This window comes from Buteo buteo, chromosome 12 (genome assembly GCF_964188355.1).
Source record: "Buteo buteo chromosome 12, bButBut1.hap1.1, whole genome shotgun sequence".
Lineage (NCBI taxonomy): Eukaryota > Metazoa > Chordata > Aves > Accipitriformes > Accipitridae > Buteo > Buteo buteo.
Window position 1 is genome coordinate 24,942,231 of NC_134182.1, and position 14,300 is coordinate 24,956,530.

At 39.1% G+C, this 14,300-nt stretch overlaps 1 protein-coding gene across 1 annotated transcript in view; it reads left to right on the forward strand.

Annotated features, from left to right (window-relative positions):
• The window catches only part of CRIM1 (cysteine rich transmembrane BMP regulator 1), a 203,928-nt gene that overhangs the window by 110,460 nt on the left and 79,168 nt on the right, over positions 1–14,300 (forward strand). The window contains exon 5 of the mRNA XM_075043079.1: positions 9,463–9,584. Within this exon, the coding sequence (XP_074899180.1) occupies positions 9,463–9,584 (122 nt within the window). The remainder of the gene's footprint in view (positions 1–9,462; positions 9,585–14,300) is intronic.

Below are 14,300 nucleotides of genomic sequence, written 5' to 3' on the forward strand. Positions count from 1 at the left end.
TAGTTTCTCACTACTCTTCCTTAAAATGTCATTGATGGAATTTCAAGAATCTTGTTCCTAGGAGAGGGTTACAGTTCTTGCATACGTGGTTCCTACTACCTGGAAAACGTCTCACTAATTGAATGGAGTTGTTTCGTTTCAGAAACACTGGGATTCTGGAACAATCTTCTGGCCTCGTTTTTAAATGTAGTCCATAATGGAATAAATTCAGAAGCTAAATGATTATGTAATGGTTTGCCACATTTTTAGGAAGGTCATGTTTGCCCCTTCTGGACAGTTTGTTTTCTGGCATGTCTCATATGAAAACAGCATGGAACAGTTCTCAGAGTCTTAGTCAATTTATCCAAGGCGTGGCTGGAGCTCCAAGGCACGGCTGGAGCTGAACTTGGCAAGGGATGCAAAGAATAGTAAGAAGGGCTTCTACAAGTGTGTCAGCTAGAAAAGGAAGGTCAAAGAAAGCGTACCCCTGCAATGAACACAATTGGCAAACTGGTAACAATGGATAAGAAGGCTGAGGTACTCAACAACTTGTTTGCCTCAGTCTTCACTGGCAACTTTTCAAGTGGATGGACCGCAAGGCAGAGACTGGGGGAGCAAAGTCCCCTCCCACTGTAAGAGAAGATCAGGTTCATGACCACCTGAGGAACCTGAACATACCTAAGTCTATGGGACCTGATGAGGAGCATCCCAGAGTCCTGAGGGAATTGGCTGAGGTAATTGCCAAGCCGCTCTCCATGACACTTGAAAAGTCATGACAGTCAGGTGAAGTCCCTGGTGACCGGAATAAAGGGAAACTCTGCACCTGTTTTTAAAAAGGGTAGAAAGGAGGAACCTGGGAACTACCGACCTGTCAGCCTCACCTCTGTGTCTGGGAATATCATGGAACAGATCCTCCTAGAAGCTATGCTAAGGCACATGGAGGACAGGGGTGTGATTTGAGACAGCCAGCATGGCTTCACCAAGGGCAAGTCCTGCCTGACCAACCTGGTGGCCTTCTGTGATGGAGTGAGTACATCCATAGCTCTTCCCTTGTCCACTGATGTTGTCTATCTGGACTTCTGTAAGGCCTTTGACACAGTGCCCCACAACATCCTTCTCTAAATTGGAGAGGTACGGATTTGATGGGTGGACTGTTTGGTGGATGAGGAATTGTTTGGATGGTCACATCCAGAGGGTAGTGGTCAATGGCTCCCTGTCTAGATGGAGATTGGTGACAAATGGTGTCCCTCAGCGGTCCATATAGGCACCAGTATTGTTTAATATCTTCATCAATGACATAGTGGAATCGAGCACACCCTCAGCACGTTTGCAGATGACACCAAGCTGAGTGCGGTTGACATGCCTGAGGGATGGGATGCCATCCAGAGGGACTTGGACAAGCTCGAAACATGGGCCCATGTAAATTTCATGAGGTGCAACAAGGCCAAGTGCAAGGTCTTGCACCTGGATCAGCACAATCCCCAGTACAAATATAGACTAGGGGATGAAAGGATTGAGAGTAGCCCTGAGGAGAAGGACTTGGGGGTACTGGTGGATGAAAAGCTGGACATGAGCTGGCAATGTGCTTTTGCAGCCCAGAAAGCCAACACTATCCCAGGCTGCACCAAAAGCAGCATGGCCAGCAGGTCAAGGGAGGTGATTCTGCCCCTCTACTCTGCGCTGGTGAGTCCCCACCTGCAGTACTGCGTCCAGCTCTGGGGCCCTCAGCACAGGAAAGACATGGACCTGTTGGAGCGGGTCCACAGGAGGGCCATGAAGATGATCAGGAGGCTGGAACACCTCTCCTATGAAGACAGGCTGAGAGAGTTGGTGTTGTTTAGCCTGGAGAACAGAAGGCTCTGGGGAGACCTTACTGCAACCTTTCAGTACTTAAAGGAGTCCTATAAGAAACATGGGGCCAAACCTTTTAGCAGGGCCTGTTGCTATAGGACAAGGGATAATGGTTTTAAACTAAAAGAGGGTAGATTTAGACTAGATATAAGGAAGAAATTTGTTAGAATGAGGGTGGTGAAACACTGGAGCAGGTTGCCCAGAGAGGTGGTAGATGCCCCATCCCTGGAAACGTTCAAGGTCAGACTGGATAGAGTTCTGAGCAACCTGATCTGGTTGAAGATGTCCCTGCTTATTGCAGCGGGGGGTGAACTAGATGGCCTTTAAAGTTCCCTTCCAACCCAAACTATTCTGTGATTCTATGATTATCCTTCCTAAACTTGTACAGGGGTATGAGAAAGGTGTTTAATACCATGAATGGCATGGAAAAGCTAAATACGGAATAATTATTGGGGTTTTTTCTTTCAAAGAAGAAAGAGTGGACATCAAATTAAACAATCAGATAAATTAAACAACAGTGTGTTTGGGGGAGGTTGGTGGAGGTTTTTGCTTGGTTTTTTGTTGTTGGTTTTGGGGTTTTTTGGTTTCCTTGTGGCAAAGACATCCCTGATGGCTTAGTTTGAGGGAGATATGTCATTCAGGAGTAAGAAAGTTTGGAGTTACAGGAATATTGAAGTTAGTGAATTATGTATAAAACTATTATTTTTAAGTGATTTTTTTTGACCTGAAGTTTTTAGGAATTGTGTTGTATTTGTAAGAGGATCAGATATTTATAATTCCTCATTAAAAAGTAGTGAAATAAGAAAAGAAATAGATTCTTATAATATCAGATTACTTAGGATGTTATACAAATGTTAGTTATGTCTTATATTTGGTTTTGAAATGTTTGTTATATTATGAAGAGTGAGGCTGATAAACCTAAGAAAAGAGTAACTGAGGTATATAGTGGTAAAAAACAGATCTTCAACAGAAATATAAGCTGGTATGGCAAAATATGAGAAAAATGCAGGGTTAGATATAATGGTTTATATTGTATTTTATTTCATATACTGATGAATTCAAAAGGGTCTGTACATATATCAGTGTACTTGAAAAAGTCAGTACACTTGGCCAGTTGTTGTATGCCTGCTGGTTCCATGGCATGACTATTTTGTGACTGTCCTCTTTTCCCATCTCATCCCTCTGGGAAAAAGACCAGTTCAAAGGATGAAATCAAGTCTTTTAGTCAAATGAACTCTTTGGATTCTAATAAGCCTTGGAAAGATGATAATCTGTTTGATGAGAATGCTGATTTTATGACTTTTTCCCTTGCTTAGCATCTGTTTGCTATTCCCTAACACAATAATATGTAAAAGATGCACAAACCCAATTCCCTTTCATTTAATCAATGTATCTTTGATTAAAAGCTGGATAGTTGTCTTTTGTAATATTTAAATGTTCCCTGTGTATAAAGATTACTATAATCATGGAAAAATGCACTAATATATTGGGTATCTGTTGTAACGATATCCAGGATTTTAGAAAGGCATTCTTACTTGGGAGCACACTAGCTTTGATTTCTTGATAAGTAAAAGCCCTGGAGAATTAAAATAGGAAGAACTTCCATGTGAGTCAGTTCATACAGAAGTGATGCAAAACTTCAGAGCATTTGGAAATGGTCTGATAATTGTTACATACAGCTTCCACAGTTGTTCTGCTATCTCTTTCTACAGGTTTATTATTGATCTCCAGAATAAAATACTAAAAGCTTTCCAGGAAAAAGGAATATTTTCATTACTGACTTGCTTAATCATATCTTTAAAACTGAAAATGCAAAATGCATGAAACACTGACCCTGAACTTGTGGGTGAAAACTCTTCATTCTGTATGTCTGAAGATTTAGGAAAATTATAGCCAAACGTCTTAGATGAAGGTGTCCCAAGGGCTTTGTCTTTGCTGGCAGTGTCACTTTCTGTGTAGGACTGGAATTTATCTTTTCTTAAGACTAGCATTTGGTTGATTCCTTAAGCTGTAGCTTAACCAGTTTAAAACTCATCATCTTGCCTACTTAGCTTACATTGTGGCTTCAAGTGTTTCACTGTTCAAGTGGCTTCGCTGGTTTAATGACTATGTTAACATTTCACTTTGCTGTATTGTCATTTCTTATACCCTGTGCTTGATGATAGAGAGGGTCTTGCATTTAATCTCTTTTCCTTGCCACTAGTTCATCAAGCTTTGATAATGCTGGGAGTTCTATTCTGAAAATTCCTTGTTTTACAGTATCCTTAAGTGTTTCTATTATTAATGGATCTGTGGGAGTTTTCTCTACTACATTTATGTAACATAAGTGCTAATAATGTTGATGCAAATTGTATTAGATTCCTGCAAGGAAAAACAGGAGGACTGTGATAATATCTCCACAGGAATGTGATGTATGTTTCAGGAATGCTTTTCAGTAGTCTTAATTCTCTAGACTTAATTTTGTTTTGATCCTCAAAATAAATATCCCTCTCCTCAACACATCCCCGCCCCAACCTTCCCATTCACTGGTACTAAATCTTTCTTCCAGACTGCCCGTTCTCATTTTCATAGCCATTATGCCTTGTGCCTGGAGAAATCTTTTGAACCTACCATCAAAACAGCTTTTCTGAGGCTAAGCAACCCTTCTCTCTTTTCATCTGTTTCAACAGCAGAAGTAAATGAACCAAGATAACTAGATTTTAAATAAAAATTGTCATTTAAAACTAATCCATTTGATTTTAAAATTTTTTCTCCTTCTTCCTTTTTGCGCTTTTGGTGACATAAAGGAAAAGGAAAATTATGATATAAAAGAAAAAAAAACCCCTCAAACATAAAAGAAACAAGTAATGGAATTATTTCTGTTTTGAAGAACTTAAAAACTGAAATTAAAAATCAGGCCATTTATACTACTGAAGCAGTTACCTTCCTCAGTCCATACAGCATTGGTTAATGAACATCATCTTGTTTCTGGTTCTTTATATACTGAAGCTTCCTTTGCTCAGTTGTTGAAATTTCTAGGGTTGTTGTTGTTATTACTTTTTTTTTCTTTTTTTAACCTGTAGAACTGGAGACAATTCCTTTTACCAGTTAGGTTGATTCTGTATTTTCAAAATTTCAGTACAGCTGACTTCTTACTTGGGATATTTGGTTCCTTCCAGGCAATCCCACCACCTTTTCAGGCTGCAGTCCATGAAGTCTCTTGCATGACTGTTTGATTCCCTTTTTTTTTTATTTCTGGGCCATCTTAGGGGACACTGTACTCTCTTACAGGACTGTTCTTCCTTGTTAAAAGAACATGTTCTTCTTGACTTGAGTGCTGTTACGGTACAACATCCCAAGAGAAGTGTTTCTTTAGAGCCTTTATTAAAGGGGGGGGGGGTGGCACAGATGCTGAGTGCCAGCTTCTCAGTACCTCAAGCACTGACCTGCCACCGTGCTATTTGATGTTGCAGTGGTGTCTCTGCAGGCTGTGTAAAGAGAGAAGGTGATGTGTAAAGTTGTCTCTTCTTTCAGAAGGTTTCCTTGTAGTAACTTCTGCTGTGTCTGTTTTCCTTAGGCAAGTTATAGAGGGAGCAGCTCATAAGTAACATTTTACCTTACTGATCAGCAGTCTGAGGAGCTAAATTTTATAGAAATTATTTTCAGAGGGACCATGGCCCCTATCAACAGGCTTATCACTATCTGGCCTGCTAAACTTCTTCAAACCTAAGGCTCAATACTAAGGCTAAGATACACACACCCTGCAGGTAGATAGCTGCCTGTGATAGAGCACAGAGCCGGACTACTCTTCCATCTGTTCTTCTGCTCCAAAAGGTGCTTCAGAAAAATCGAGTACTATAAAACTCATTTTGTTCTCTTACTGAGAATGGGATCGCTTATTCCAGATTTCCAGATGTTGTTGTTTTGGCGGTGCGACAGCCGTCCTTGGCTACCAGAATTCTTTGGGTTTCTTCCTGAAAGACTTCTGTCTCCAAAACAATGTTTTCCATGCTAATAGCTTGGATGATGGTCAAAGGTTTTCCTAGCACAGCTGGCTGAAAAGAATGCAGACTATTTAAAAGTCCATCTGAGACCATTTGCTACTTTGACATTCTCCTATGCATGGATTGGTTTTTAACCAAATGGGAAGTCAATTTATAAAATTTTGGACGGTGGGGTTTTGTTTGCTTACACTGTGAATGAGTATGTGAAGCTTTGATCGCTCTGAGTGGGAGGGATAATTTTCTGCAGAAAGGAACATTGGCTTCCACCAGTCTTTTAAACATCTTTTTCAGCCCTTTTTCTGGAAGATTGTCCTATCTTAAGTTATTTAATCTGGCTATTCATGGGGTTTTATTGTCTGGTTTTGTGTTTTGTTGTGGCTTTTTTTGTTTTGAGGTTTTGGGGTTTTTTTAAGCAGTTGATTGGGAAGAATATGAGAGGGCAGAAGTACGAGTTACTAATCTAATTATTTAATGTTCTCCTGTAACTCAAATCATCAGTGATAACGAATGTGAGGCAAAGAATAAAGAAGATACAGGCATGTCTGAAAAACCGTATTGTGAAGGAGATAAAACTAAGAATGGTAATTTCAGCTCATGAGAATTGGAAAATCAAGGTCCACAGCTATATTTCCATCACGTGTGCCATTTTCTCTGTGAAAGACTTGTGAATTTTTATGAAGTTTGATCTACCTATTTCCCCAGAGGTTATCGGGATGTTGAATATAGGGTGGTTGAAGTGAAACCTAGTATTTTTATCTAGGCTTTTAATACTGCTTTCAGATTGTGTCTGTACTTTTTTTTTGTATTGTGGTGGGTTGACCCTGGCTGGACACCAGGTGCCCACCAAAGCCGCTCTATCACTCCTCTCCTCAGCTGGACAGGGGAGAGAAAAATATAACGAAAGGCTTGTGGGTTGAGATCAGGACAGAGAGATCTCTTGCCGATTACCATCATGGGCAAAACAGACTTGACTTGGAGAAAAATTAATTTAATTTATTACCAGTCAAATCAGAGTGGGATAATGAGAAATAAAAACAAATCTTACAACACTTGCCTTCCACCCCTCCCTTCTTCCCGGGCACAGCTTCACTCACAAATTCCCTACCGACCTCCGACCCCCAGCGGCACAGGGGGATGGGGAATGGAGTTTATGGTCAGTTTATCATACATTGTCTCTGCCGCTCCTTCCTCCTCGGGGGCAGGACTCCTCACACTCTTCCTCTGCTGCAGTGTGGGGTCCGTCCCATGGGATACAGTCCTCCACGAACTTCTCCAATGTGAGCCCTTCCCACGGGCTGCAGTTCTTCATGAACTGCTCCGGCATGGGTCTCCTGTGGGGTCACAAGTCCTGCCAGCAAACCTGCTCCAGCGTGGGCTGCTCTCTCCACAGATCCGCAGGTCCTGCCAGGAGCCTGCTCCAGCGTGGGCTTCCCACAGGGTCAGAGCCTCCTTCGGGAACCCACCTGCTCCAGCGTGGGGTCTTCCCCGGGCTGCAGGTGGATATCTGCTCCACCGTGGACCTCCATGGACTGCAGGGGGACAGCCTGCCTCACCATGGTCTTCACCACGGGCTGCAGGGGAATCTCTGCTCTGGCACCTGGAGCATCTCCTCCCCTCCTTCTGCACTGACCTTGGGGTCTGCAGGGTTGGTTCTCTTACATGTTCTCACTCCTCTCTCCAGCTGCAATTGCGCAGTTTGTTATTTTCTTTCCCCCTTCTTAAATCTGTTCTCCCAGAGGCACTACTACTGTCACTGATGGGCTCGGCCTTGGCCAGCGACAGGTCCATCTTGGAGCCGGCTAGCATTGGCTCTGTTGGACATAGTGGAAGCTTCTAGCAGCTTCTCACGGAAGCCAACCCTGTAGCCCCCCCCCACTACCAAAACCTTGCCATGCAAACCCAATTATTTACATATATGTTTTAAAAGATTTTTTTTTTCTTTCATCTTTAGTAATATGTAGGCACTTATTTCTGCATTTCATTCTTCTCACAAGGGAAAAGCATCTTCCAAAGTCATGTCTGCTGGTTGGGTTAAGGTACAAATTCCTTGAACCTGACAGTGCTAATTGCTCTTTTTTGCTGATTGCTAGAGGTATTCTTTTTTCTCTCCCTACGCCCCCCTCCCCAGTATCTTCCTTTTATTGACTCATTTATCCCCTTATAGTAACAAGCTGCTATAATGCGGTCTTTTAAGAATCCTTTTCAGACAGCATAATAAATGTTTGTGAGATTCCTTGACTTTACTTGTATTTCTTCTTGCAAACTTCCTTTCGAGTAATACCTTTTGGTGGAGAATATAACAATGTTATCTAACACCAAGGTTAAAGGGAGATATATTAAAACCCTGCCTGTTGAGAGGTGGCTCTTCCTCATTCATTGAACACTGGTCTGAGATAAAATGGTTGTTGGGCAATTAAGGAGACATGCATGGTAGAGGAGAACCAAACTTCTTGTTTTTAAGCATAAAGAATAAGCAAATGTATTAAGTACTAATGATGCTTCTTACTAATGGGTGGTTTAATGTGGCAGTTGTCTTGTTAATAACTATTTCAAATATTTTAAGTATTCCAAATGGAGTTCTTATTTTTATTTTTTTAATTCCTAATTGCAGGATCTTCTGCTGAGTTCTTTTTTTCCTTTTAAAATCCATGTGTATTTCTAGTATGTTAAATTAATCTACAAGTTGGTTTTAAAAAAAATCTGTGATTTTCAATTGAAAAATTTAAGTGCTATTCCATGAAGTTTCTCAGCTATGATTTTTGCATATTTCTCTTTGTTCCTTTTGTCTTGCATTTTATTGAATCATCGCTGCTTATCCTTAGAATGTGCCCATTGTTCTGGGTAAGAACTCTGTTAAATGTAATTTATCAAAAGTCTTAAGTGTTTGACTTTTAAACTATTATGTTAATCATAAAGCAAAGAATCTGGAAACAAACATGACTATTGTTTATATACATTTTATGTCTTCCAGCACTTAAGGCTGTTTTCTTAAATAAGCAAATAAGTACTACTTACATGGAGAAAATACTTGGTTTAGAATGATCCAATCTCTGAAACTAACCACAGTATTTAATATACCTAACTTCCTAGCTTCTCATGTAATTGATTGCCTCTCCACAAACTGAGGGCAGCACCATCAAATACCAAAAGAGAACCTGCAATTTTTTTCATTTGGCTTAGATTTAATGATTCTGCATTGTCTTCCTTTCTCTTTAATTATTCCCTATATAAAACTGGCTCGAATATGGTTTCCTAATGAATGGGTGCATTTACTGCTATGAGTGTTTCACCAGTTTTGATTTTTCAGAGAGGGTTGGAGAAGCCTAATTTTGCAAGTCTGGAGAATACAATTATTTTCAAACCGTCTGGAACTACAGTTTTCTACATTTTTATGTGTATCACTAGAGAAGTGTTGGTGTTGCACAGTACCACTTTCTTGTTTGCTGGTCAAGCAAACAAAGTTTGGATGGTTAAAAAAACCCTTCAGGTTGATAAGCTATCTTGGTCATTAAGTTAATAAAAGATGATTCTAAGATATGCAAATACTGGAATTCGTGCTCTAGCTTTCTGCTTTCCCCATGCTTATTCTTTCCCTTTATACATGGCTTCATTTATTTATGGAGTTTTCCTTACTGTTCTTTGGTTTCAGATGCGAGTGTCTCTCTGGTTTATGTGGTTTCCCCATGTGCGAGGCAGGCTCCGTTCCTCAGATAGTCTCGCGTGGAGATGGAACACCTGGCAAGTGCTGTGATGTCTTTGAATGTGTCAATGGTACGTGAAGCTTTCTCTTGCACCTGGGGAGAGGATTTTATCTGTCTGGGGGGGGGATGCTGGGCATTTGGTTATTTTTACTATGTTGTCAAGATCTAAGAAATAATTTTCTTGAGGTTCATTCAGTAAGAAGGAACTGGAAGTTCAGCTGAAGATACTGAAGTGGGAAACTGTAATTTGTAAGTTGTCACGTTTCTTTAATATCTGAAAAACTTTTCCCTGTGACCCAGGGAATTATAGTTTTAGCAAAACTCTCTCACTGCATGTTTTTCAGGTACTCTTTTAGCAGTAGCAAACACGAGAGTCCATTTAGAAGTTAAATTTTTGCTAAGCACTGAAACTGCTTGTTGCAGTACTGTAGGCAAAAGGATGCTGTTTAGACTATGGGGTTCACTTTAAGAAACATTTGCAAAGTAGTTTTTAACATGAATGTACAACTTTTGGAGATTGTGAGTCAGTGTAAGAATGGACTGATTCACATTCTTTGCTTCCCAATGTAAATGTTTAGAAAATGTTTAAAAACGTTGAATTTGTTACACAAGTGACTGTATCTCAGGACTGCTCTATGCTATATCTATAGAACTGCATATATGCTGTATGTGGTGAGTTGGGAAGAGACATATTTGACTATTGGTAGGCAGGAGGGGAAGAATATTCTTGAAGGGTTGCATGCTCAGGTTCTGAGCATAAAAAGTTGTGTGTTGGTGCAATATATACTAATTAATATTTATGCAGCAATATTTAATCTTGTTTAGTGGTGCATATATCATATGTTTGAAATAGCTTTTATTTTACATTCTTCATTGCATACACATATATACATAGAGAGAGCGCTGTTGCCGCAGGAGAATGTAATATTTACATGTAGCAGTATTTTAAATACTCAAATGCTGATTCAGAAATAATGCTTAGTACATACAATGGGATGTTATATATAAAAATAAACTTCTTTCATATGAATAAAAGAATTTGCATCACAAGAGTCACAGGTTCTTTAGCTTTCAGATTAATTCTTCCACTGTTTGGGATAAGGTTGCAGATACTGTAGAACTAAATGCAACTTACCTAATTTTTTGCTTATATACCCCCTGTTACACTAGAGTAATACTCATCTTCCTTTGTTTCGTATTTGTGTCATTCTGTGAAAGTATCATTTCTGAATTTGATTTAACTGTGTGGCACACCTCAATGCAGTGTTTGATTCAGGATTTACTTTAGTACTTTGAGCAAGAAATGAGAAACCAATATCTGATACGATGTCTGTGCTGCTGTGAAACAGTCGCAAAGGTACAAACCACCTTGCTAACATTCCTGTTTCTCTTCAGTCCACAAGTTATTTGTGGGTACTGCTATCAAAATTGTTGCAGTATATGTCATATCAGGTGTCAGATGGAGCTGTTTATATTGCCCACTTTTTTTTGTCCTTAGTCATTTTCATATCCTATTTCCAGGGAGGAGTTCATTTTTTCATTTTTAACAGTGTATTTGGACTGTCTTAGCACTGTTGCCCTGTGCATCATTGCCTTGTTGCTCGCTGTAACTCACTCCAAAGGTTCAACCTGCTTTTGGGTCAGGTTTTCTTTTTGCCTCTCAGGCTCTCCTATTCCTAATCTTCACCTTAGTAGCCTATGAAGACAGAGAAAATTGGAAGAAAAAATAGGAGGTTTTGAAGGGAAGTCGATGCCACAGAGGGAAGCAGAAAGGACAGATTGGAGAAAACGAAGGTTTGTAGGAAGAGAGACTCTTTTGTCTTGTTTATGTCCTTAAAACATCAGGTTTAAAATATTACAGGCCAGTATGAAAATTATTTTTTTTAATAAGTTCCTCTTTTAAAAAAAATAATTCTGAGAAACCTGGTCAGAAAAGTTCAATATTCGTGCTTTTTTTTAAAAAGGACATTTGTCTTTATGCTACCTAGTGCTACAATCAGATTTTAAAAAATAATGCTGTATGATGTGACTTGAAAGCACTTTAAGTATATTTAGAAGTGAGAAACTTCCAGGTGCAGTTTTTAATGATGCTTCATTTTGGAAAGAGGAAATGGTTATAAGCCTGAAGATAACTATTTTTATCAACAAACTGGGAGCAACTGTGAAACTACTCATGAGTTCTGTACGTAACGTTTGGATTGTATGGCAGATCATTAGTAAAGAGGACAGAATAGTCATAGAACTTGATCTGCATTGCTTTATAATTTGTTGTTTTTCAAGTGCATTTTAGGATGGTTAGGTGGTTCTTACATCAGGGACAAACATTGCAAGCCACACCTCTAAAACCTCTAAATTCCTAGAAAACTAATTCTGACAACAATTTACTAGATAATTGTCTAGTGCAATGACAAACGGGTAAATATATATATATATAAAAATACAATCCCTACCATTACTTCTGTCAGTTTAAAATGAAGAGGAGGGGAGAACGTTGCTTGTGAGACCAATAGTTGAATATAATAGTTGTGGAGATTATAAAAGGGTCTTGAAATACTAACAAGTGTAGCAGAGGTCTAGTTAGATATCAGTGACAGATGGAGAAAATATCTTACATAAAGTCTTAGATCAGTTTCTTCACATCATTAAAAAAAATTGCCATCAAAGTAACAAGAGCCAAATCTGTAAGATCTAGGACATGCTGTTCTCAGCAGTGAGGGTGGTTAGCTGTTGGCACAGACTGCCGGGAGGATGCTGAATTCCTTATCTTCATCCTTTCCAATTAGGATTAGATGCCTTTTTAAAGAATATGTTTTAATCAAATGCAAGTTAATGGGTTCATAGATGGTAAGTGAGGAAGTCATGTAATCAGTGTTACTGAGTTCCATTAGTTCTGTGTTTGAAAACCTCTGAAAACAGGCAGGAAGATGGAATAAAAAGGATATGTGCACAGACACATTAGTATAGTTTTCCTGCTGTTGCAACATCTGTTTAATGTTAGAATTAAATAAGGGGGCGAGGAGGGGAAGCAGCCAGGAATAATACTGATCATCTGAGTTACCTTAAAATAAAGGCATCCATTACAAATAAGTGTATGTAGACTGCAAAAAAATCCGGTTTATGTATTGTGGGGTAACTAAATTGTGTATTTAGGTAACAGTAATTATGTGCAGAGTGTCAAAGCAGGCCAGCTTTCTGCAATATTTATTGCAAGCATGTGCTAATGTGGTGGATGCAGAGCTGTGTGTTCAGAGAGGGTGTGGGGAGGCTGCCTTTACTGTATAGGAAAGAGGTCTGCTCTTGTTGCAGAACAGCATTAGCCAATGTTGAGGGTGTAGTTAATGAATAAGGGCAGCAAAATATGTGTTGTGTAGACTCTGCAGTATGTTCTCTTTGTTGTTTGTCAGCGTTTTTTGGGACAGATCAACCATTCTTTCACAAATATTATTCCTGGGTTTAATATAAAACCAACTTAAAAGGTCTGCGATATGTCTGTAGATTTTGTGAGGTTATATTTGTTACCAAAACTCACTGTTTCAGACTAGCAAGTGTATTAATCTGAGGTGAGAGAAATTTCTACAATAATTACTCTTTGCAGATCATGGAATTGGATTTCCTGTTTGATTGTAGGTACAGCAGTAAGTCAATACACTAATCATTGTTTTCATGCTTCAGATTTATATTGGGTGTGTCCTTATGCTTCCCATCATGTGTAATCTGCTGTTTCCTCATAGTTCATTATATAATTATATAGACATTATTTATCACCAAAATAACATTTATTCCTGCTTGGAAAGGGTCCTGATATTTTGATTTAATTGGAGCTTGTTGTTAAGTACCTACTGTCTGTGACTGTTCAATCTTTGCATAGGTTGAGCTGCTTTTGGGATTTTTTTTTATACAGGAAATAATTGAGAAAGTGCTGAGAACAACTTTCTCATTGGTGACAAGAAAAAAATATATTACAGAGAGCTGATGCTCCTAATAATTCTGTGTGACTTTTTAATCATCATGAATATATGCAGAGATCAGAGTATTTTATGTAAAACTTATACTAACTGGAGACATAAATTTGTGCTTCTTAAAACACTGCTGTGGTTAAAAGAATTCATCATTACAATTAATGCACAGGTATTACTATCGTTAGAATGTGGTTCTTGTCCCAAAGGTGAGTCAGTTAAAAAGGTCAATTTTAAGGCATGTGTTGAATCCTTCATTTTGTGGGAAAGCGTCTTTGTAAGTAAAACTATTCTGTATTGTTTAAATGGTGATAGGAATCAAGCCAAAGTTCTGTTCTGATGCAGTGAAGTTTCTCTGTCATGATTTATCCAGTATGAGTATTTGGGCCATCCCAGAGCATACTCTGCCTGGTCTTTGGATGTCAAAATGATAGCTTGGACAATGATGGCCACAACTTTCTTTTTTCTTGCTCCTTTTTCCTTGTCAGAAGAAAGGTCTTTACTGTTTAATTTGTAAATTAAACCTTGCAGCTCTCTGGAACTGTTGATAAACACTGATTTACAAGGCAATTATGATAGAATTTTGTCAGCCGTCTTTGCTTAGAAGATGGCTGGCTAGCTGTTTCTCCTAATCTTACTTTCTTGATGACCCTCAGGGCAAGCCCCAGGTTGTGCATGTAACAGAATTTTAGCCTGAAGGAGACAGAATCGTGATTTGCTAAATTTAACTCTCTGGCTGCCACAAAATAGTTTAACTAGAGGTATAGCTGATATAGCTATATACATCACTGCTTGTTGCATATGGGAATCGGAGACTAGTGTGGTGGTGT